Source organism: Danaus plexippus, chromosome 5 (genome assembly GCF_018135715.1).
Source record: "Danaus plexippus chromosome 5, MEX_DaPlex, whole genome shotgun sequence".
Lineage (NCBI taxonomy): Eukaryota > Metazoa > Arthropoda > Insecta > Lepidoptera > Nymphalidae > Danaus > Danaus plexippus.
Window position 1 is genome coordinate 8783282 of NC_083539.1, and position 27153 is coordinate 8810434.

Consider the following 27153-nt stretch of genomic DNA (forward strand, 5'->3'; position numbering starts at 1 on the left):
TCCTGCTCTGTTTTAGTTTTCTATATATATTATTTAGTACCTGGTAATCCTCCTCGTCGCCGCCGTACCCCTGGGTACTGAGCCATTTCTTCGGCAACGACAATAGCGACTCTCCCCATGCTAGAACAAATAAATTTTAATGAGTCCTAATTATTTTTACCACTTAAATAAACTGCTTGTTATGTTAACTAAAAGATATCATAAAAAATGTTAGTGTAATCCGGGGCTAATCTATTTGGACAGCAGTCTACAGAGGGATTAGAGACGCATTAGTTCATAGCGCAATATCCTGTTAGAAAATTGAAGCTGCCGTTTAGATTTGCAAGCGATCTGTTTTCCGACTAGTTGACTCATAGGTCGACACGTGTGACCCTCCTCATTAAATACCTTGTATATGTTCGGTGTATCTTTAGATTCGTCGACCAACTGATAAGCAGATCAGTCGACTGTCACTTCTAACTAAAGTTATTTCTACGTATACGCTTCTCTCCACCATACCATATTTGACTTTAGTGTTAAAGTTAAAACGGATTATTTTTAGAAAATGTTAGCAGCGACAGTTTGATGTGTCGGCAATGGTTTGAGGTTTATAAAGATAATATTGTTAAAGTGCATTAAATGTCAGCCAGACCTTCCCAGAGGGCGGATCATGTTATTCTATAGTAATTTATTAATTTTATATACTAGACATGTATAAATACATATATAGGTATATAAAATATATTATCAGAGAACTGTAAGCGGGTCGACAGTGAGCGATAGTCTCCTGGGGATGAGCGTACGTTACACCTTCATAATATACGAGTATATTAAGATATGAATACATGATACATAGGCAATACTTTGAATACCAAAATCATAAGTTTTTTACAATTGTTTATTGTAATGAAAATCTTCGCATTTATTTAACACAATAATGACATTCAACCATCAACAACAAAGACAGTACGTTGATTCGGACTGTATTGTTTAAAGACATTCCAGATGTAGAATCCTCTTCCTTACGTCGCAGTAATCTCGACGAGTTTCCAAATTGGATCCTAAATTCCATTCAGTGAACGTCTCAGACGCTCTTCGCACTGTACTGAGAACACATTTTCTCCTATCGAGTTTTCTTTTGAACAAGGCATAGTACACCTTTACAGTGAAGTATATAATACACATTTTCGTCTCGGATGTTGAATGTAAAATTTCTTATAATATGTATTACGAATTACAAATTATAAATGTATGCAATTTTTTGTTAATATGTTAACTGTACTGTACGCTGTCATCGATTACCATAAAGCGTGTCTAACAACTTGTTTAAATACATATAATATGAGGAATTAATCAAATTACATTGTGCACTTATTACTTGTGAATAAATTATAAAATTTCCTGTTCAAATACCTTGTTACCGCTTGACTGTTTAAATCGCTAACATTCTTCTTAAACAATATTTAAGCAGAATATTCAATAACAGACTATGGTTACATAAAAGTTACTTTTCAATTCGTATATTTCTATAACGGGGCTCAAAATATCGATCAGGGGTCGAAGTCACAGGTAGAGTATAGTAGAACATAGTATATAAAAAAGATTACTTTTATTATCCTGGCCGTAAAGGAACTAACGAATAGAGTTCTGAATAAAGAATAGAAAATCAGGGAGCGCCTCATATAACATTATGCTAATAATTTTCAAACGAATTAAACCACGTGACAATCCCACCGTCAAGACTAACCTGACCCACTATATCCGCATCCTTAACACTTTCGACAGACATAAAATAATATTCACATCCAGTCACACACACACATACACACACACGCACGCACGCACACACACACACACACACACACACAAACAAACTAACATATACACGTGTACAGTGGTTTGACAGCAGTCGAATACTAATAAAGTGTATGTTGGTCACTAAGCCATCATAATGACTAAACTGAGGAATATATTCATGACACACTGTTATTGTAGGAATCAAAAGTTTCGTATACATGTAATAAGAGTTCGGAAATAAATAAGCTGGTAAGAATAAATATCTCAACGCGACGAGTCATCCGATTTGTTATTATAACACAGTAACCATATTACTGCAGCTTAAAAAGAAACAAATTGAATCGAGCGATTCGTCTTGTTTCATGTAAAATATATTTATATTCCCGTCATTCAAATTCCATTAGCACCAGACGTGTGAAACGACCCCCCTCCCAGGTAACAGCCCTCGGACCCCATCCAGGCACCGCTTCACCCTCCAACCCCAGTCCCCCCTCAGGTGTGGTTTCCCACGGGGCTCGCTTTTCTTCTTATTTCACTGTAGCTCATTCACTACACTAGGTTCTGATATACATCACACACAACATGATGGAAGTATTTCGATTATTTAAATACATCGATTGATCGTAAGCTTTGATAAGAAACTCATAAATATATATTAGAAAGGAAATGTGGATTAAATTAAAATAATAGTAATAAAATAAAAATTCGTTTAGCAAAGCGTCTAAGAAACATTGTAAAGAAAATGAATTTTAAATATTTAATGGTACCTAAAAAATGCGTGCTTAAAAAAACAGTGTTTAATAAAGGAGTGAGGGGAACAATGAAGTAATTTTTATAAATTTTGTAGACTTACGACTTCAGAACAAAATCTGGATAACTTACTGAGGTGTTTTGCAATAAGAATCAGGCTTCAACACAAATACAAGGTAATGTATCATAAGGAACAGTTTGATCATGTTCCCTGTACCATTCATTCCCTGGAACACTTCGATCGTGTCCCTAATGTCCGAAATCTAACCCTCATACGAGTCACAAAAACTATTAGAAAATCTACAATATTACTCTTTCATGTTTTAATCTAATATTTATTTACCGACGAGTAAAAGACGACGGAGTCGACGCTCGAATGACATTATTTTCATTACATTGAGTAAACATTACGGTAACAAAGTGATTGTAAACTAATTTTCAATTTTAAACAACAAAGAAACATTTATCCACGTTATGTGTGAGACGGAAATAAGTTACGCTTTAACTGTAATGAATATATTGTACTGATAGTGAGGTCTTGCTCTGAACGAAATTACCGATTAAAATCTATTAAACACGGTAATGACTATTAATCGGATTACGGTATTGTTTTATGAGTTGTAACGAAAGATGTTTTGTCGCGTCGAGTAGTGTCGTGTCGTGCCGGATAGCCGTGGTGTTCAGTACATTAAAGCATCGCCCGAACATTTTACTTCACACAGATAATATTAACTGAGCTTTTAAAGCGTGGCTCTTTGAGCGTTCCGGCGTGTCCGGCGCCGGTCAGATATTTTTAAGTAATCATATTAGTCAACCCCATCGCCGGCTGGAAGTGTATTGAGAGGTGACGGGGAGAGGAGAAGCGGCGTACAGTCTATACCTTATACAGGTTGTGTAAGAAGTGTGAAAGCATTTATTTTATCCTTAAAATATAATCTCCGCTAGTTTCAAATTTCTTATCATCCGACTTCGGTTCGCCAAAAAGCTTGATGCTTACTTCACTCAGCCCCTGAAGCTTTAAATGGATCCCCTTTGGTTTAAAAATATGAAGGGTGCCCTACTACCTCTGGTGTTATGATGGTTAAGATCTATTTCTGACAAGACGAATGTCCTAAGCCATAATGTGTTACAAATATTCCATTTAAACCAATCATAAAATGTTAGGGATCCTTTATTTAACTCACAGTCAAAGAGCAATGTTACTAATGCTGTTTATTAACTGAGTTTTAGTCCGAGTTATCCGCTGTCGCTCACTGCGTCTGTCGTGTCCTCACCAGAACCCTATCCGTAGTCATGACAACACAGGTGTGCGCGGATCGATACACACACACAGACACACAGGTATCCAAATACACACACAGATAACAAAAAGTAAACTTGTGAAATAAAAAATAAATATTAAATGCGCTAGATCGTAATATTTTTTTATGACTGCGTCGATAATCGTGAGCTCTATGAATGTTTTTAGACAATAATAATCTAGTCTCCGCTTGCACACAGCAACGTTTAGTAACAGTGAGGAGTGAGGAGAGAGTCAGGTGGACCTTAGCTCATCTCAGTGAGCTTCAGGTTACGGTGTGTTCATGGTGTCTGCTGTAGTAACAACAGACATCGTCTCATTATAATATTATGTATTGTCTCTATAACACGGATTTTTAAATAAATTCAAGTCTAACCTTTTTTCTTTTTAAATTCCGACTTTCAACATTTTGTTGTAATTCTTTATATGAAATCTATTATAGTACATTTAGAATCTCTATATAATAACGCTACATGAACATACAATTTACAATTTCGTCTATTTTATGACCTTTTGAGAATATCAAAAGATATTTTACCCATTAGAAAAGTAACGGCCAATAAGGGTGTCGTAGATGCTCTACGTCGTAACAATCCGTAGTGCCTCTACCTCGTAGCTCCATATTAAAACTTTTGTGTAGGGGTGATAAAAGCAAAACTTAAAATAAAGTAATGAGTTCTCCTAAATATAACACAATATATAAGAATACTTCTATTAAGAGAAATAAAACTACAGACATCGCTCTTATCACACCGGATATTACTAAAGTGCCTTTAATTTTGTGAACAATAATCTATTAAAGACTGTTTGTGTCGAGATCCGTCTGGTGTAAACAGTACAAACATGGTTATTGTAAAGGTTGAATTTTTACAGGTCTTTAAATATTTAACTCCCCGTTAAGATGTTTATTATATTTTCGTTGCCTCCGACCCGCCGACCCTCCGCGGTCCATCTCAGATCCCTCGGGACGGCGTGCTGAAGGTCACCCAGCCATACATTACTTCCCATATATTTAATATGCAAGTTATTCAACATTTATCATATTCAACTCAATCATTAATTCAGTATAATTAATCCGTTCCCAAGTATTTCAAAGTTGTGTAGTATGTCAGTTGTAAAAGATGTGCTCTGACCTGAGTTAGCTATAGAAAACCCTAAAATATTTGTTGAAGAAACCGACTACGCCAGCTGAGCGGAAGACTAAAATAAAGCAAAACCTTATTAAGTAAAAATAGATTTTATTCATTTAATTGAATAATAATTAAATAAAAAGAAATGAAAAGCAATAAGTCAATAACCGGTGGTCCTGTTGTATAAATGTCACTGAAAACAATTTAAATGTAAGAACAACAATAAATAATCCTCTTCTAACAACAGAAGCTTGCTGACATCGAGGGTGTTGAGGGTGTCGAGGGTGCTGAGGGTGTTCTAAATACGACACTTGACAATTACTCTCTGGTCGAGAGGGATCGTCCGCGCTCAAAGGGTTCTGTTGGAACAGGATCGAGAGGGTCACTATTTGACTCCGCTTCAATTATAAGGTCTGAAGTTTATCTTCTCCTCATCCGATACGTTTCATTATTGGATGTACTTCACATTTTATTGTACTACGGTTCGCTACAAGCTCCGCGACCGGAACATCCGGACGCTCTGTGAGGCGATATAAGGTTAAGAAAGAAACATTAGGAAGAACTCCATATTTCAGGTAAAATTTTGTGAAGAGTACTTTATGTCGCTCTAATACAAGGAACAAACAGCAAGTAATAATATTCAATCTTAATAATAGAGACTTGAATCAACAAATCCCCATTCAAATATATTCCGAGTATTTCTAGAAAGTTCCGAAATGCTCATTACTTATTTAATACAAAATCAGACTATGAATGGTAATTATTGTAAGAGGGACGAGCTCGCGGCCCTGAATGAATTAAATCCGATTTCAGAGAGGCATTTAGCTTTAAAAAGAGGTTTAATTCGAGCGCATAACATTTTTAAGTTTCTATGACAATTAATTTTTTGCATTCCAATTTACTAATTAGAGGCTTTTATATATTTATAAATCGCTATGTCCGGTCACCTGGAGGGTGTGTTATGGTATGGTATGTCTCTGAGAGCTTCTTTGCGCATATGAAGGCTGACCATATTACAGAGTTTTATATTCTCACGTTGAACGATTGACACGCGATTATCTTTACAACTTTTTAAGCTTGTAACAAATAGTTTTTATGTAATATATAATACTCTTGACTGTTCATTAATAATTTCAAGTCTACAAAAATATTATACGATTCTGCTACATTATGTAGTCTCTCACACTGATACACTCATAGCGTCGGACAGACGGATACTTCGCCCTCACTAATTACGCCAATTACTATCGAAAATAAATTTTCTCTATCCGGGGCCGCTAACTGCCGCAATTGAATTTAGACCTTAATTTCTGAATCACAAAGTTGAAACGCAATTATATGCACGCAAATTATGTATAGCTCCAAAACAGTCCAAGATGCACCTTCAACGATAAAAAATAAAGTTTACATTTCAACGGCGACGCTTTGGTATAGAACCGCCCGATACGTTAGAGTGATTGGATCTTTATATTTAAAACATAGAGTTTAATATTGTTTGTAGCTATAAAGAAATCGATTCGCCACTTAATAGGTTGATTTGCATGAGGGGTGGAGGCAGCGTGTTCAGGTCTCTGAGTAATTTGAGCTGTTAACCGGTTTATTTTATTGTTTTAGTTTCGTTGTGAGCAGCTTATATGTCAACCACTGCTCGTAATGTTTGTGGTAAAACTTTAAGTATTTTAATTGAAGCTCAAAATTTCATTATTTTTATGGTTATTATCTATTGGAGAAATATAAGTACCTATTTTTAATGTGCTTGTATTATTAAATAAAAATGTGGCAGTCGGGTGAATCGAAAGTAAATAAATATGATTAGCGTTATTTCAAGCTAAAGGCATTACTAGTAGCTTGTTTTTTTTAACTAAAACGACAGTGAACTTTGTTGGTTGGCACTGTAACATTTTTATTGTTCAGTTTATGTACATGGTTCCGATTGTTAGAGAACACATAGTATTAGCGGTTCCTATGGGCTCTTCCTCCGTCGCCGGGTCGTGTGTGAGGTGTGAGGTGTGAGGCGGGGCTGCGGGTGGTGGTAGAGGTTCACTTCACCGGTGAAAGGATATCAAAATATAAACACATCTTGTTGTAACAATTATATTCGATCACTGAATTATTTCGATCACATTACATATATTAAATAGAACCTTCTGTTCTTACATTCACTTTATGTACTACCTTCTACTGTCTACTGTCTACCGTCTACTGTCTACAGAGACTGATCTGTTGACACTTCGTCACTCCTCTTACAATGTCAAACTGTTCACAGTTGCTGTCTGTGACACTTTCTTAATATTTTAATGGCTTGACTTATTACACGACTGTTTGAATTTGCGTTTCATTTGTTAATTCCCTCTTTTCTCCCCATCACACATTTAATGTCAGATGATATTAAAGATGACCCTTTACTCTATCATTTTCCGAACTTCTCGTCAACAGACCAGTCTTGTTTATGACTCGTTACAAACTAGTTACATGAGTACACGATACAGATCTTTCAAATCATCGATATTGAACACGCCATCCGATACAATGACACTGGGTGTCAAAGAAAAGAATTACGCGAACAATACAGAGGATGAATTATAATTGTTATAGTTACGGAATAAACATACTACGGTTTAACAAACTAGTGACTATAGTTAGGTGTTATATATCTAACAATGTTTGATAGCAGAATATTATCAAATAGAAAGCAGAAACATCTCAATAGTTCCTCGCGACGGAGGAACCGAAATACGAAGTATTAAACAAGGAGATGTGATTCAAACATATTACTATGTGACGATAACGAGACGCGGTGGTTTAAGGCTCCGTAATCCTCGAGCTATTCATAATTAATCACGCTAGTTAAATTCAAACGAGTGACACAAAGTATATACTGACGTCGACCTTAGTATATACATTAGGATAAAGATAATACTAATGAGGCCTCGATATTGCAAAAAAATTGATTCACAATTACAGTGACTAGCTGACCGATACTAGACTCAGAGCATATTTACATTTTTTTATAATATTAAACGCTTAATCGAGCGCTGAATCGATTCTCGTTAAACGATATGTTTATGATTAATAATTTATTTATATATTAAAAGTTGATATTAAAAAGTGCGATTTAAACAACGTTTCAAGTGTTAGCTTTCGATATTAGTACACGACACACAAAGAATACTTATTGATAGATATGTTGAATATATTGTACATAGCAACGCTAGACGCGCGGACACTCGCCTTATATTTACACAACGCTATTTAACTCAAGGTTAATTGACGAATGATAACTGAATCGAAATAAATCTCCCTCTCAGATATTAATGTCTGTTTCTATGTGCGAAATTTACACTCACACATCCAAATTTACATTTCAAGGTACAAACCGCAGTTCTACTTGGAGACGAAACTAAGTAACTTCTTATGAGCCACAACTCGCTACTATTATAAATTAGCAATGATCACACCAAAAAGCAAATGACTTAATAAAATATGAGTTAAAAGTAATTTCAATGAAGTGTCGAGAAATACGTTAGAAATATAATTAGATTGGAATATAGACATAGACGTAGGACTAGCGGACGGGTTGTCAACTAAAGAGGAAGTTTAACTGCAGACTAGAGGCACGTAGATTATATGAAGTGGCGTGCCACGGAGAGACTTTAATAATAGATCCTGTTTGCAGTTAAAGTTCGAGATAATTTAAGTAAGATTAACTAGAATATTTATAAAGGAGATCAACAGACAGAGATATGTGGACACTTGGAAGGATATACAATAGATATGTTTATTTACGAAGTTAGTTTACAATTCTGTATATAGAAAATAAATTATATTAATTTGATGTGATTAATCCAATCTTTATATAAATATCAAAACATAATATTAGTTGTAGTTCTTCTGTTTTATACTTCTAACCAACTCTGATCTGTCTCAACAGTGCACTAACTCTGTTGGTAATAAATATTTCCGTCGCTCTTTTCTTCGCGTTACCTAAAATACGTTTATACGTTATAGTAGATTTAAAACTACACTTAACTCGCTATAATAAGCAACCTAGTGTGCGACACGTACAATATATTACATGGAGTTTGATATAAACCTTGTAAATGTACTTACACCTAATGATATGTATTCGATATAGGTTTGAAGTCACAAGACGTGTTTCAAAACGTCTCCACTGAGCTTGCAGCGGGCTTCACGCGTGATGCCGTGGATTTTGACTACGCTAGTCTATAATATATCCTCGAATTGATCTTTAATTGACGAATTGAAATCAACGGAACCCCTTTAACCATAAAACGAGAGAGCTACGGTTCATAATACCAAAATCCAGGCAACACAAGCGTCAGCGGACACCTCAGCGATACTCTACTAAGTAATTGAATTTCGGGAGAATTTGACACGAAATTGACTTAACTTACGATTAAATAATATCTCTTCGGACTTTAAATCACCTCAATAATAGTTAATCTTAATTTATAAATAGCAAAAATACCTAAGTGTTCCCGAAAAGTGCTCTGTGGACTGACACTCGCTTAGAGGACACGAGTAACCCAATATCAGTTGTCAGAATGCTCTTGATAAAAGTTTACAGTTGTAGCAATTTCAATAAAACTGATTTTTGACAAACGGACATATTAATTAAGGTATCTCATGAACACTCCGGGAGTTGTAAGTGATATTTGCGCTTCATAGTAATGCGCTCGCTCAGCCCGCTCGTGATGACGCTCTAATAACTAACGGCACGTTAAAGTAATGCGATCAACATATTACTCAATCCACTTCGTTTTTATCCAAAAAAATATTTCCGCTGCGTATACATTTGTACGTTTTCATTAGTTTTATAATTTTATATAATCGTATGACTGTTTAAACGTCTCTGTGATATTTATGGTAACGTAACGTTAGTACGTGTATGGTACATGATTTTTATATTATATTATACTTTTGTTGCAAAACCGCACACGATGTTTCTATTATTCAAAACGCTCAAATGTACACACAGCTCAAAAGCGCTCGTTACACATTATGTAAAGAATATTAATAATAATAATATATTTTTTATATTTATACACGCTTCAATTGACATGTCGGGCTCGTCGCGATTTCTTGTACAATTAGTTTTATAATGTTAGTGTTGTATAATATCCGAGTCTGTGTTTACTAGAGGTCATTGCGGTGGCTTCGTCTTTTTTATATTTGACTCTGAATTACGAATATCTTATATCTCCTTCGATATCTACATAAGACGATCACCTACATCTGATTGGGACGAAGATTCACGTCATAATTTTCACGATTTACCATGAGTTTATATAATTTTATTTTGATTATAAAATATCAGAGTCCAAGATATGTGATTCTGTTCGAGTAAATGTTCTTTAATGAACGTAGCTTGCATACTTATAAATAGCAATTTCCCACCGAATGACCACAAAACTATATATGTCACAACGCTACTTTACAGTATAATATTAAATATAAGAAAATACGTTAAACAGCAATACTCACTACACAAGATAATACAATAAATAACTCCTTAAGCTAAATGAATCAAAAGATTCTGATATGTTTCGTTACCTTGGTTGCAACTATCACAAGTTGATGCCTACCTACTTATAATAATATTAAGTGAAATTGATATTGCTGAAGCAATGGAAGATACACGACCACTCGCTCGCGTTATAACGTGATATAACTAGGACCCACGGCCACCTCGTCGTGTAGTTATTATAAGAGTCAATACAATTCAACCCTAATTGTAATAAGTGCCGATATTTACAAGTGGCCACTTGACGTGCTGCCTATATATTGTATAGTTACGTGAGTTCAAGTGCCGCTATGTACAGAAGAGATACAGGAAATTACAGTCAACATGTGAATGTCTCCAGCAGAACGTCAATATAGAATATTGATCAATACATAGTGATTAAGATCATTTAAAAATGGAATTATTTTTTCAAATTTTTATCTTTCAATGACTTTTTATTTAGTCCTCATAGTGTATAATGTAAAACAGTTATCTTCAGATCTTGGCATAGTTTCTGTTTTTATAACATCACCTTTATATTTGTCTCGTTCGTTGGAATGTATTCAGAATGCTGACTATAATTTTTACATTTGACTATAATAACTTTTGCGCTTTAGACGATACGATAGTTCCTTATAACTCACAGATATGTCACGATAATAGTTAACTATTTTAAAAAATTTAAAAAGTTATTTAAATTGCTTTGAGAATTACAATAAAAGGTCTTACAGTACATGTACATATATAAATATAGTTTGCTACACACACTTTCATATAAATCCATTAACGTATGCAATTAGTTTTCAATAAAACACTTCCTTAAAATACTCACTACCGAGTTTAGTATATACTCTATATAATATGCAATATTCGTCTAGCTCTATAAGACGCAACATTTACAAGAGAACAATACAATATCAACAAGAAACAAAATAAACGGATCGTCACAGTCGGTAGCCACGTGTCTCCTACGACGGTAGGATGACGTTTTTAAAACAATAGGTAAATATTAATAATTGATGAAATCCGCAGATCCACTACTTTAATAATAAAAAGCACGATATAATAGACAACTAGTGGAGATACTAAAGAACATTGCCAGTTGGTCGCGGCTCAGTGATCGAACTTATCAACTATGAGACATTTATAAATACACAACAAGTAAATTAAAAGATACAGACAACAATATTAAACTGCTCTAGAAGCCCTGTCGGAATGGATTCCTGATGGCACTGGTGGCCGGGGCGGGAGTCGGTGCCGCGGCGGGGGCTGGGGTGGGTGCCGCAGCTGCTGACCCGGCTCTGAAGGGGTTGCTGGCTGGAGGTTGGGGCTGCGCTGGCAACTGTCGAGGCTGACTGTACCCTTCTTGCTGATAGCTTTGCTGCTGAAAACCTTGCTGTTCGTAGCCTTGTGAATAGTTTTGATATCCGTCTTGGTAATCATATTGTGTCCCATCCACGTTGGACTCTTGCACGGAATCCCCTTGGCCACCCATTGAGCTGTACTCCAAATGATTTTTAAATTCACCATTCACTGGTCTCTGATCTTGCATGCTATACGTTTGATATTCTTTGTCCGGAGGATCTGCCATCAAAATATTTGCCTCATTCTCAAAAGGTTTGAAGTCATAAATATGGCGCAGATATATTAAAACAGGAGCGTATAGTAGATTACTGAAGGCAATAAACAAATTAAGTGCGGTGAAACCAATAGCCTCCACTACCTCGCCAGCTATGATGGGTCCAACAGCATAAGCGAAAGAGTAGGATATATCAGCAATAGCGTAGATGCTTCCGTAAACGGATACGTATCGTACATCCACGAGGTATCCTAGAGTTGGTAAAAGAGCTGTGTCAATGAGAGCTATACCAAAGCAGATACCACAAATTGGAATCATTAACATTTTGTATGAGCTTGCAAATGGTATTATAAAACAACATAGGCCCTCTAAAGCCAAACCACCAGCTGCCATCAACCATTGATGCTGTGGATACTGTTTTGCCATTTTTACTGTTATAATGACCCCTAAAACGTGTGGAAAGAATGCCGGTAGCCAAATCATACCAATTTTCCAATTATCCTTTGTCAGATTATCTTCCATCCATAGAGATATTGTTGGTTCCAGAAAAGCCAATGCCACATTTGACATCATTAAGGCTCCAGCGCATACCGCGATATAGGGGTCCATCAATAGTTTCCAAATAGGAGTGCCAGCTGGTTTTGGTTGGGAAGCCTCTTTCATTTGTGTCTTTAGCGGTTTCATAACAAGAAGTAACATAAAACCGTCCAAAAGAGATATCAGTGCAAGTATTAGAAATGGTACTTCTTTCCCGGCGAATTGATATAAAGCTCCACCAAATGGGGGAGCAACAAGACATCCAAAACTTATAAAGGCAAGAGCAATGCCAAGTGCCTTTGAGCGTTCAGATTCTTCAGTAAATCTGTCAGCAATCATTGCGAGACCGGAAGTATCTGCGAAGGCAGATCCAACACCCTGAAGACTTCTCGCAAAGAACAACATACTATAACTCCGCCCACAGGCAAATATCGAAGTGGAAAGAAACATTATTATAAGTCCGATCATCATAGGAATATCATAACCTATGCGGTCAATTAAGGCACCGGAAAAGGGATTAATCATTAATTGTACTATCGCCTTAGATGCGAACAGAACTCCAGTCGCTGAATCCTGGCCTTCATGAGATGCTGGTATAATTTTAGTAGGTATTATAGTTCTATTTCCTTCCTTGATTGGCGGCAACGTGACTACGTGATCGTAGCCCGCCTCTCCCCAAGCTCCAATATATCTTAAATAATCTGGTATGATTGGTACGATTACCATATAGAGCATGTTGTCTAGTAGGAGGGCTATAGACACTATTACTAAAATTATCTTTCTTTGAGACGTGGGTTCCTTTATCTTCTCCCATAGTATCTCGCGGACCTCTCGAATCTCCAGATTAATCACTGGAATAACGGCGTTGTCAATTTTTTGCCACACGGTTTGCGGTTCCTCCGACATTTTGGAGAATATCTAAATATCTTTATATAATTTCTCAATTTTTTTTATTATTTCAAGAGGCTGTGGACCATGGTATCGTTGCTCGCTTCACAAATCATGGGATACGCCTTGCCACTCGCCGCAACCCTCGAATGGGACTTCGGAACCTGACAACAGACAGAAATGATCATTTAGTTATCATTTCATCGTCACACGATATAAATATAGCCGCAGGAGCGAGCGGCGAGTTTCAAAAGGAATATGAGTCGATCTTTGTTTCTGTTAGTTGACATGGTTCCTCTATCCCAATAACAAAAATCACAACTTTTCCAACTCGCAAAGACGATTCAGAGTCCTTTTGAATAAAGCACCACAATTACTAAATTTCCATACGAATATATCGGACACGAGGAAATTTAAGAAATATATTGTCTTCGTTGAGGTCCAAAACATAGAATAAACAATTTGTTTCCGGTGACTTGCCTAACAACTTGTTTGGTAGGAATTCAATTTGCGTCGTCAAGCAGCGTCGTTGTCATGAACGCAAACTCATTACTAAGAGAAAGGGTCCTTCCCCAGTTTTGCTCAAATTGGAAAGCTTTTTATACATTTTATAAAAAACTATTTTTAGGTGTTTTATTTTTTGGAATTATCACCACATTAATGTTGAGAGAAATAATAATGATTTTCGTTCAGCTAGAAATTTTTCAAATAGATTCTTAAAAAGAATATGGATATTAATGTCATGACCGTATAATACAGAGAACATAAATCCGGCTCCCATTATCCAATATAAATTTTTGGAAACCCCTTAACGTTCTCGGAGATAAGGATTTACTATTTTCAAAGGAACGAGATATCCTTAAGTGCACGGATGACTACAGAATATCAATGAAAAGAAAAAAAGTTACCGAGAAACGTGAGCGGAAACGAGGAGGGGGGGGCGTCGTTAGACGCTCGATGTAACAGAATATTGATGTTAAATACAAAGCTAAAGTTGTTGGAAAAGTGTTTTAAGCATTTGTTTTATGAATTGTATTAAAATTATCTACAACAAACGCAGTTGGGATAAAAGCATTTCAGGTTATTATTTAGCTTGTCGGATGTTGATATGATTCAGATTTTGGGGGACTTTATCACCAGACGCGTTGGATCATGTTAAAAAATTAAAGGTATGAAACTGAATAGAATGCGATAATGAAGAGGTCGTTAACAAATCTCATCTATATTAAGATATGAAACAATAAGTATAATTAAATGAAAGCGATGTAAATTTAATTCAAAGACTCTCAGCCTAGATTATAACAAACGGTGTTATGCTACAAGATCGTAAAAGTCAACACGATAACTATTAATTCCAGTAATGAAACGAAATAATAACACTACACAGAACGACAACAGACATTCTATGACTAAATCAAATAATATAAGTTAATATTGTATAAAACCAAGAAAAGATGTGTTAGTGTAATCCAGTTGAAATTTCTGTAATATGTGTGATGTAGGTCAAGGGTCTGCTCCGGGCTCGGAACTAAGTTAAGGGTGTACGAGGAGCATTTTATTATAGAAATATTTCTAAAACGTTATTAAAACATTAGAAGCTCGCTTTATGTTCCAGTAAACTCTTTATTATCGGAACATTTGTGTAACACAAACAGCTCTAGAGGTTGGGGAAAGTAGGTTAGTAATGACTGCTATAATTATTTCTTACATTTAGTGTTTAAGGGAAATGGAATCGCGTGACCTATGGGGTTGCAGGGTAAAATAAATGAACCTGCCGCAAGTGGGGTAAGGACGGGGCCGGGTGAGGCCGGCTAGTCAGGGTCAAGCCGAGGAAAACAAAATTATTAGATTTTTTTTACCGCCATTTGCGACCTGAACTATAAACCGTAACCGCAGCTCCGAGCGCGACACGGAACCGATTGTACTTTTGTATTATAAAGTGTTTTTACTATAAATACAAGTATGATTACCGCAGTCATATATTGATCGATTTTTATTAAGGTTTTTTGTGAAGACGCGGGAGATGCGGAACATAAGTAATGGGTGCAAACTTCAAGAGTCACCTAGTGATATTTCTTCTACTGTCCTGCCGTCCTTTATAAATCATCTTTATAACATATATAATGGTATCTCAGACCTTCGCGAGTATTCATTTAAATAAAACAAAAGTTTTTAACAACTTACTCCTGGCGTTTCGATGGATTTGCAGCAACCGTGATCACGGGCAGACGAGATGAGAATGTGGCAAAGTAACCTTTATTTCGAGAGTATGTAACTTTTTAAACTAATTAAATGTTGTGTAGTGTATCCAAAATGTTAGTTTTTACTTAATAATATTGTTATTTTGTTGTAAGTCATCAGAGGCTCGCTTTGAGTGGTGTGTTTATTCTCTATTAGCTTTATTCCACCAAGTCGATATTGTATCTGATGTGACGTTGTTCTCGAAGCAGGTCGGTGCGTGATGTTAATATAAACAAGACCGTCTCCCTAACGGGATTATGTTGAAGGTAAACAGACGTATAAGAATTAAATGAAATTGCAATTTCTATGGAGGACCGCGCCCGCCGAGTACGACGCTACGAGAATATGTAGCACGCGAATCAATATTGGGATATTATCATTAAACTTGTAAGATGAATTCGTTCGTCCTGTGATTAAAACACACAATTATATTGAAAATAAAATAAAATATTACAACTAGTGTTAGTATCGTCGTGAAGTGAATCAATAAGAATCATATTCAGAGAACGCTTTATATTAATTATTGTTCGTAATGAAAGAGCCAAGTTTATTATACCTTAAGAATATTAAAAAATAATAATCAGATAATAAAATTATTTACGAGTACATTTTCACCTGCGGAGGTACAGTCGCTGTCTTCAAAGGGCAGGTGAACGAGGGTGAGGTAATTTCAAAGGGACGAGCGATCCCGTGGGAGAAGGAGATACCAGCCAACAGACGGCAAACTAAAGTAGACTTTAACGACGACATAAATGAGTCCACTTTTAACACACTCTACATTAGATTTATTTTGGACGACTCTGTTGTAAATGGAACAAATTGAACTTTAGTGTTGTATGAATAGAGGTTAGTTTATATAATACAAAACCAGATCGGGGAGGATTTGTTAGTCGGCGGATAATAAATTTTTTAAAAGCACTCAGACTATTTCTGTTAAATAATTAGTGTCCAGTTGGAACTCCGTTTTTAGAGCCGTCCACTGAATGCGTTACAAAATAAAACTGTTTGGAATATTAATCATATTTTCAGTCCCCAGATGAATGTTTCGTTTAATTGAAATGTTTTATAAATGAAGGCTATTCAGCAAAATTGAAAATGTAATTTTCAATTGTGACAGTTTTATATGTAGTAAGATTATACTAAATGAAAGTCTACTGCTAGCAATAAACATTAAGTCTTGTTTCACGGTTATTAATATAAATTATAAAATTAATAGAACTCCATATCAGAGTTGTGCGCAACATATATTACGAAATAATATTTACAGAGGCCAACAACAACACATCATCTTATAAGTGTTATGTTACAATACATTTACAACAATCGAAATGAGTAAGCTTTATAACGTCACATAACTTTACGTATCGCTGAAGATATTATTATGAAGAACATTGATAAAATCACTCTCAGCTCTCCGACACGAAATATGAGCACATTTGTTGTGGGAGTCTCTGACGTGTACAAAATTTCTCGATCGAACAATCTCCTCCTAGACAGGTAATTAAGGTTGAATCTTGTCTTGTCCCAAAAGGTGTACACTATTAACGGGTTTACTTGTTTTCTCGTTTGCTATTAGCACTCAATAAGAAAAACAAAAAAACGCAAAAAACATAACTTAAGTTTTTTAGAAACTAATATATAAATGTCGCATGTCGCATTACAGCCGGTTTTGGAGAAGGGGTAAAATCATACCATCCTCATAAATAAACAAAGGTCAGTAACGGCGCTAATGGCTCTCGTCAAGTTAGGTAGTTATTTGTAAAACAACTCGACCACTTTTTAGTATTTTTAAGAGTGGCCTCATTAAATATTTCGTTGTATGTATTATATAATTCCTACTCTACACAAATCGCATGAATATCTTCCTAACTTTACAGCCTCGGGCACCCTAAATATATTTCAAGTGCTGTGTATAACGAGTCTCCGTGCCTGTAGCGTCTCGTCTTCGTCGTCGATAGAGCACGCTCGACTCTACAAAGATCACGTGACCTTTGTTCGGAGCACACTCTGCATCAGAAGTGTTCACTCTATGACGTGATCCCATTGTTTTATGTACCAGCTCTCAAGAACAGTACATACTGAACTGAATTCGAAATGAGCAAATAAACATATAATAAGAGTACAAAAAATAGAAAAAATTTTGACGATATACATTAATGTGATATAAAAGGTTGTATCTCTATCTCATGATTACTGAGACCCTAAAAGCTATTTCTTTATAAAACAAACGAAAACAAAAAAAGGACGCCGAATAGATTCCTATTAACAGAGACGTAAACGCGAGAATGCAAAAGGGAAAATAAATTGCTTTTTTTCTGCTTTCCATTTTCGAGGGGAGAATGGGCAAAACTGGATTATATCGCCAGGGTCCCCCGGGGCGGGGAGGTGCCCCGGGAAAAGTTGGCTAAGTCAACAGTAATCTCGTTTGACGAGTTTGGGTTAGTGTGGCGAGGGAAGGAGTTACGACCTTATACACTTTTTATCAGGCCAGATGGCCGTTGGAAAGTTTTAAAGAGTAAATTATGGCAAATATTACCCTTTGCTGTTTATACATAAGTAGAATTTATATCACCTCCTGATATATACAACACAGTCAGCAGAAGACACCCACAGACACAGACAGCAGAAACATGAACAATCTAAAGCGAACAAAATTTCCGCCCATGTGCTTTGTAGTTTTATAAAAACAAAACAAAGAGCAGCGACGGTTTCACAGAGAATGTTTATATGACGACTGATTAAAAATTAAAAACAAAATGTTCCAGATGAAGTGAAACTCAACTAAACATATACAAGTCGTTTATAAGAGTGATATTTAAAAGCTACACAATCATGATAATATTGTAATATACAAGGAACCACTAATTGGGGAACAACCATTAAATTTCCACGGTCCATGGAACACGAGACGACGTAATTGCTTTGCGTAAAATAGAACACGGGGGAGAATCACACAGATGAAGCCATTCCTCTTAAATGTTTTAACAAATGTCCAGCTTATTCGTTTGTGATAAGGTTCATTATCGTACAGATTGTGGCGTTAATACTAAATACGTGTAGTTTGTTGTAAATAGCGATAACATGAGTATATCGTATTATGTTGTAACTTGACTATTGTGACACAAACTAGCGAGTTCAATGACAGAGTGAAAACGTTGGAAAATAATATAGAATGTTGTATACTTGAATTTCAATATTGAGAATGGTATGCCATTTCTTTCTTTATAAAAAATAAAATATGACAACAATTACTGAAAGTGAAACTACGAGTTCTGCTCTTTCATTTTATACATTAATGTATATTTTGCTTTATGAAACTTTTATCAAACTGATTTAGGAACATTTTTGCTGTAAATGTCAGTCGCCGCTCATAAACTTTTCACAAACTGAATTCAGGAAACTTAAAGGTTCGCTAAAATGTCAGGCGACTTTTTATGTTGTTTTGACAGGGGTTTGACACGTGACAGAGCGAAAATCATTTATTATTTGTAATAAAATATAAAAAGGCTGTCGTTATGTATGATATTAAATATTTAATTAACTGTCATAATCCAGCGTTGCCGGTAAATGTTGTATTTCCAGTAAAGAAGATAATTTTTTATCTCTGGATGTTTTACGTTGCTGTATAAAAGAGTGCTTTAATATAAATCTTGATACGAAGTTATAAAACCTCTATAAGATAGATGGATTTATTCCCTAACGGCCGGGGGACGGGGGACGGGGGCCGGAGGCTGGTCCTCTTTACTGTCCAGTAAACGTGATGGGCACTTTGTTCCATTTGTTCCTCCACATTTGTCATTTATTTTATTCTCTGTTCTCACACAAAAACCTTTTATGACCCTGCACGAGTGGATCGTCGTGTTTCATTTCGTGCTGTCCTCCCCTTCCTAGATTTTTTCATTTTGTTACTCACAGAATGGAATCTAATTTTAATTTTCTCTACGGAACAAATGTATCATTTTAATCTTATAATAATCTGCCAGTCCTTGAATGTTGTAGTTATGTTCCTGTTAGTCGGAACAGCCCGTGATCTTAATCTGTGTATATTTTGGTGTTGAACGTGTCTTTGGTATTAGCGAACCTTATCAGGATCGCCACAAATCATCCCTTCCTACCCTCTCGCGTTACTGAAGGCTAATTTAACAAGGGGACCAGGAAACATGTGTATCGCTAAGGCTGTGTACAGACAGGAGATTTCAAGGATATCCTTAAAGCTAGAAATATATTTTATATAGAAAGTTAAATTTTAAATATATATTGTAATAAACCATTTAACAAAGTACCGAAATAATCCGAAATAATCATCTCTTCTATCGATAGTTACATAATATATAAGGAATTAAAACAAAAATCTCTACATGAGTCATCTATATGACTTATCAGTATTCATGAAGAGTGTGATTTCTTCGTGTGATATCACATGTCTTATAATAATAATATGCCGTATAAACTGAATACACCGAACCCCGAATCCCAACTATAGTCAGCTTTGTAAGTGTCAGAGCGAGGGTGGACCTCCTTCAAATATTATTGTGTCATAACGAGGCCATATTTCATGGCTGCGACAATATTTTTATACGTTAAATTGCACGCACAATTATGTGTTCAGTAGCGAAACATTTTATAGCTTCTATCACAACTGCTTTGCTACTAGAATCATTGAAATTCTAAAACTTCCTTTGGCGCTAGAACAGATGAGTAGAATAACATAAATAGACTTTATTAAAAATTTATATATTAAGTGCCAAGAAAACGTCTGAATTATTTATCCAAATATTTTTTTTTTCATACATGCAATCGTGTTTTGAACCAAGTAATTGTAGCTAGATCCGTATCAAGAATACTATAACATCCCTCTAAGTCCAGCAACAGCCAGCTTTTGTCAAACTCGAGCGACAAACTTAATCCCAGTTTTAATAAACCCGGTTTCCCCTTTGTTAATATTCTTCCGCACGACTTTGTTATATCCGACCGCAACAATACTAGCGACTAGCGGCCGGGGGCGCGACACCACACTCGCACATTGTGGGGATGTTCGGAAACTCGCTCCTAGTGCTTTTATTTATATTTAATTCTATTTAAAATAAAAGAAGGTTTTTGAGTAATAAATTAAACGTCTTGTATTTATTCCATCAACCCTTAAAAATAACACTTTCAAACATTTGGCTTTAAGTATAACAACCACAACTTTTTCTTGTAATAACTTTTTATGTCGAACTATAATAATACTTTGTTTAGTCGGATATGAAATGGAAAAAGGTTCTGAACATAAGGCGTAGCGAATTTTCGTAAAGTGTTGTTACCAACCGAAAGCTCACAGAAACCTCTCAACCTTTGAAAAGTTTTGGAGTCATAGAAAGCCGGGTTTATTTGTTTTTCTGTTTCTCATTACTCTCCCGTTTTACTTTTCCGATATTTTTCAACTACATTATCATGTTACCCTTACCTTCATGTCCTAAAATTGCTGTTTTAATTATTAAATTGCATGATTCGTAAAACGGAGGGAGATGTAAGGCAACAAGGGTGCGTTAGTTACGGGTAAATAAATTGCCGGCGGGCCAAAGGGCGCTGATTGCCAGAACGACAGGGACGTGATTAGAATTTGTACGGTTGCTATTTAGAGATGAACAATCTCACCGCACCAGAAACAGGGGATCCTCGTTTAATCACACGATTAGAGATGAAATAAAAAACATACGAATTCAACTTTATACCAATGAAGTGTAAAGACAATTGAAGTCAAGATCGTCTGTTAAGTCGTAGGCGTATTGTGTGACAATCACAGAAAATGTTACTCCTGATATGAACGTGGTAATTAACTTGGTCTATTTATAAGTAGTTTTATAATCAATTGAATCAGTCATCAGTCACGCACGTCGCTATAAGGACGGCCCCACGGCCACACCGCCACACGGCCACACTCACTATTATATGGAAAGAAATGTTATAATAATTGTTCAAAATACCCTCGTGTTGTACAACTTAATGACTTATTGACAAATTCGATTCAGTCGAGTGGGTTCACGAGGACTCGCGACGATTGTTAAGGAAATCGCTTATCGCTTTTTCATTGATTGTTGACCTTACAGGGGTTTGTGAGGCTTTGTCATAAAAATCAAAGTCACTTATTTTTATATCAAAACTGGCTGATTCCTGACACCCCGAGATCCGGTCGCTTGATTTGTGATAGTAAGAAAGTTTTATATAATCAAAAAAATGAAAATTTAAACAGTTGATACTAATATTGATGTATTTATAAGTTTTAATGATTATTTATGTTTAATAAAGACATCACAATACCTTTATTGATTACATTATTTGTTTAAAACTAAAAATATTCTATGGAAAGATATCTAGTGTTAATCCGTGATGAGACACCGCTATAAACAACTGAAACTTCATTAATATAGACTGTGCATCGATTTATTAGAAACTATAAATAACTTATTATTTTCACAGTATTTTAATATTGTATAAAACGAAGAAAATAATCTCAAAATCTAATTCAGTCTCGACATAAAATATACATATATATTTGAAGTGAAATATACGGATAATGCCTAAATATTTAACTGAATCTAAACTCGGTTGTTGGATATGAAAAATCGATAGGGAAATTCCCAACACAAACTCCGCTGGGAGAGACTCGCACACCACCGACCACACCTACACACAACTTACAAATAACAAGCTATAAAAATATGCTCGTGGAATAGCTTCCAGCTTGTACTTGACCTTGAGTTCTGGCTATTTAGTAATACCAATACACATATTACGTAACCGTTGCGTAAATTTACATATAAAATCTCGCTTGCTAGTTTATATTCATATTTAACCCCATACTTTAATGTCTCTTGTCGTAACTGTAGGCGTCTAGAGTGCAGTGTGTATTTGCTGGGTACACAGCGCTCGCCCGCCCTGGGCTCGCACTCCGCGGGGCGCCATCAAATATTCAAGTCGGCCCGCTCCCCCCAGGTGCTTTGTTTTTATATCATTATCCTCACTGCGCGTCTGCCTTCTCCAGCTTTATTCAGCATTTACAAAGTTTAAAATCGATATATATTCCACGATTACTTAGAAGTAATTTCAGTACTGTAATATTATTTACAAAGCTTTGCTTATAATTTTAACCTCAGGCGCCGCGGTAGATCTGAGCCAGCGATCTAAATTTATGTGGAAGTCAAAGAAAAAGTTAGATACAGTCTAGGAATAGATGAATTCCAGTCTCAAATTACCTTTAAGTATTAAAATACTAAAACGATTTGTGTACCACTTTAAATATTTCCTGAGTTAAACTAAATTATAAGCCTATGACATATAAACAATTCCTACGGTTTGTACTTTGATGAGCCGTCTCCTTCACACCGGCTGTAACGAACTCACTTATCGTCTGCGGGCTTCCATCATTAACGTCCGACAACATCCGACGTGCGCCGGGACTCTTTGTTACTTTATGTGAGAATAACCAATACATTAAAGGAAATATTTGTCGCAGTAAACATGGCGACCACAGAATTACAGATAGATTTTTTCTCTAAAGTAATACAAAATAGCGAGAGAAAATGTTAATTATAGATACATATTTTTTTTTATTATAAAAATTGGCAAAAATTCAAAAGAATATCAACAATTTGGTTCATAAATAATTTATATCTTAGTTTAGCGTGTGTAATACATAAGTTATAATAATATATAGTATTGTTATGAAACATGTATCTCTGTGCGTTGTCTAATAAGGTTTCCTTGCCGTCTTTCTTATTCATTGGCCTCTCGTAGTGTAATCAGTAAATACTAATTGTTCGTGTATATTATTTTAACGGTAGTACATCATATTCTCTGTGTACTCTGGGCCCCTCCCGGTTGTTCTTTTATTCCCCGCTCCCATTACGTCATCTCCCGCTTATTTAATAATGTATTACCAATATTTGTTCCTTGTTAGTGTCGCCTATTTAAAGTGCAATCTAAATTAAATCGTATCTTAGAGAAGGACGGTTGTTATTAACTTGAAACCCGCACACAGGGGTGCAGTGTTTGTGCATTGGTTTCATTGCAAAGACTGACATGTTGTTGTTTCCATCGTCAACAGACAAACTCATCGGCGGATATTGTTTATGTTCAAACATTATCTATAATATATGATATAGAATTATTTATTTATCTAAGCAGGAATAGCATATATTTTGGACGATTCTTACGTAGCCTAACAGGTGTTTAGAATATGTAAGTTCTGACCTGTGTCTCTCAGCTGGAGCGAGCCGACCTTGTTGGTGATGAAGCCCCTGATGGAGCTGGCGACGCGCGAGGGCGAAGCGGCTGCGGCGCCGCCACGCAGCGCGCCTTGCAGCCGCCCGAGCAGGGCTCCCCCCTCGGCCTCCACGGTCGAGCCCCCGGGGGCGTCTGCCCCGCGCGGCACCACGAATATAAAATCGACCTTCGAATCGCAAATGTATACCAATCTCTCTATCTAAAATTTAATGATATCCGAACGATGTATTATATAATTATTCCTATCAGTAAGCTATCAGTGCATATTTGATATGTAACGTTCGTGGAGTGACTTCACTGGCTCATGGTGCGCCGGACTTTGTATCTGCAACAAAAAACGAGAACAAGGAACGTTAGTCATATATAAATAATTATAACATACATGTTACAATGAATATAATTCAAACAAGTACAGGTCACAGTCACATCTAGCCTCCTCCACTCCAGACGCCCCTCCTGTCTCAAAAACTTTAGTCTACTGAGAGCTCACGTGTTCTGAGAGCATTTCAAATTATACGTTATTAACAACGAGTACATTTGTGTACGAAAGGAGCCGGAAGTCATAAACCGAACGCGTTTCCCACAAAATGGCGACCGGAAAAAGCCTGAGAATGAGCATCCGGCGGAACACTTCCGAAAACCCTCGAGACATAATTCTTTTCACAAAGAAAAAGTTTTACAAGTTAGCTACAGCGCAGTTTCTTAATACGAAAGAAATATTTATACTGAAGAAAAGAATCAGGGTGCTAGCCAATATAAAACAGACCACAGATGATTTGATTAACGATTGTTGAGGTGAGACGTTCTTATTTTTATAAAACTATATTTGACAATTAACTTTGACATTTAAGGAGACGGCACTATTCTGTAGTTTCCTAGCGATCCCGGCCACTGCAAAGAAATCGAATCCGCGAGTTAAAAACAAAACCTAAATAAAGCCGAAATGAATCAGGAGCATTCTTTGATAGAGAAGCTTTAAGACAAAAAATCCGTTATTATTTATTGTATAACATTGTTATTTGCATTTTAATTTGTGGGATTTCACTGTTGGCTAATATTTTTTACCTACAATATCATAATAAATAAGGTAAACTCTGTAAATTGTTTAAGTAATATAAATATTTCTCATTAAATCCTTCAGAACTTTATAAGACGTGTAGAAAAATGGTCGCGGACTACTTCAGAATGATCTAGTTAAATATATAACATATATCGGTCTGGATGACCATCCACTAAACATATTCCCTGACTGTTTCCATCTCCGTCACTCCCCCAGCATCATACATCCTTCGACTCGCTCGCACACTCGTTACGTAACAACCGCAACATAGGAAACGACACAAGACATACATACATACGATACATGAGACACAGAGCAACACGAACAAACATGATAATGTAATGAATCGAAGACGAAAATAACTACAATTTGACAAGAAATAAAGATGGCGGTATAGGAATGTGATATTAACCTTGTGTAGTATCGGGCCGAGCTTGGCACACCTGGTCCCGCGAGCCCAGACTGAGACTGGGAGCCGAGGCCGGCCGGGAGGCTCTAGGGCCATGCGCAGAGCCTCCGACCCTCATTGGAGCCCAGCCGGTGATGACGTCACCGGAGCCTCGCCAATCGCGCGCTCCTGAAATTTTCATGTAGGTATAGGGGGTAGATGGGTCGATCGCTAAATATAGACTCCGGGCGATCGATACCACGCCGCCCCGGACCACTCCACCGACTCCGACCTTCCAATGGATTACGGGTTCGATTTTTAAAGATCTATTCCGTTATGATTTTATTAGTTTTCGATTAATTATTCCGTTAACCTCGGGACGTGAGGAGCCTCGTCACACGTCACGTAACCGATGCCAGTGATTGAACATAGAAATAATTACTATTACTGTTTAATATAAATATCTATTCTCTGTATTGACTTCTACTTTCCTACTTGATTGTTCGACTTAAGGATTATGTTTTTTGATAGGCTTTTATACCATTATTCCCACTTTATATTCCTTATAAATAATTTTATATCAGCTCTTTGTTTGCACTGTTTTGTTTAATATGAAGTATGTATTACAGTTAATACATTCAGTAACAATGGAATCTGTTTCTTCTTTTGACGATGTCTATCGTTCAATTCCTCGACGATCCATCACCAGCACTGATTGAGCCGGTCCCGAGGGTCTCCATGGACACGCACAGGACCTTCCATCATTTCAAACACACTGTTAAATTATCGAATTTATTACAATGTTTTTATCGACTTATACAATAGCTAATAATGGTTTTTAGTTCATTCTGTTAGAGTTCACATCTTTTTCAATATCGTAACTCAATTGATATTTCTTTATTAATGTTGTTTTCAGATGAACTTTCATGTAAATTTAGTGATATATAGCAGATATTTATAGAGGAAGATTTATAGAGGTAGGTAGGTAGGTAGGTAGGTAGGATAGGCAATTTATAGTGACTAACAACAAGACTTATTAAGATTGGATGTCTGTACGTATGAAGTGGAAACGTAAGTTCTAGTTGTCTGAGTGGATGGAACTGTATAAGTAATTATAAGTGGATGGAATTATAAAAGTAAACTAAATATGTCGGTAAGGAGATTGTGTAGCGACTGAACATTCATCATCAAGTAACGTGGACCAACACTGTCACCCTCGTTATTAGTCTTCCTTGAAAGGTAATTAGAATTAGAATCGATAATTTACAAGAAATCCTAATAATACAAATATATTTTAAAGCTTCAGTGCCAAATTATGTTCAGTTAAATATGATATAAAAGTTCTTTAAATGTAAAGATGATCTATTTTCAATTCTTATTATATATAGGAACTCGCTGCAGCACCTCGTGTTAGGATCAGACTACACAACCATAAGCCCAGTAAGTTGGTCCTAAATTAAAATAAAAATTTTCCCTAACTCCTGTAACCTTCCTGTAATCCTGTAATCAGAAGCTGGGAAATATAGATTATGTTTCACACTTGTAACAGCGATGCAGGACTTGTTCGGGTTGGTCGTATAATATTTAGCTGAACGTCAACGGTACTGTGTGTATATGGCATAATCATATGGTGGTACGACATCAATAGTGTCTCAATCTTCTCGTTACGCCATAAATCCATCGAGGATATCAACTCTGTTTGAAACGTCATTTTC

At 36.1% G+C, this 27153-nt stretch overlaps 1 protein-coding gene across 1 annotated transcript; it reads right to left on the reverse strand.

The window, feature by feature from the left end:
- Positions 1–7036: 7036 nt before the first annotated feature.
- On the reverse strand, positions 7037–25618 carry LOC116768930 (vesicular acetylcholine transporter). Its single transcript, XM_032659841.2, has 3 exons — positions 25463–25618; positions 23958–24315; positions 7037–13648 (listed from the first exon to the last, which is right to left on the reverse strand). The coding sequence occupies exon 3, from the start codon at positions 13500–13502 to the stop codon at positions 11679–11681; it is 1824 nt and encodes a 607-aa protein (XP_032515732.2). The 5' UTR covers positions 13503–13648; positions 23958–24315; positions 25463–25618; the 3' UTR covers positions 7037–11678.
- Between the last annotated feature and the right edge of the window lie 1535 nt (positions 25619–27153).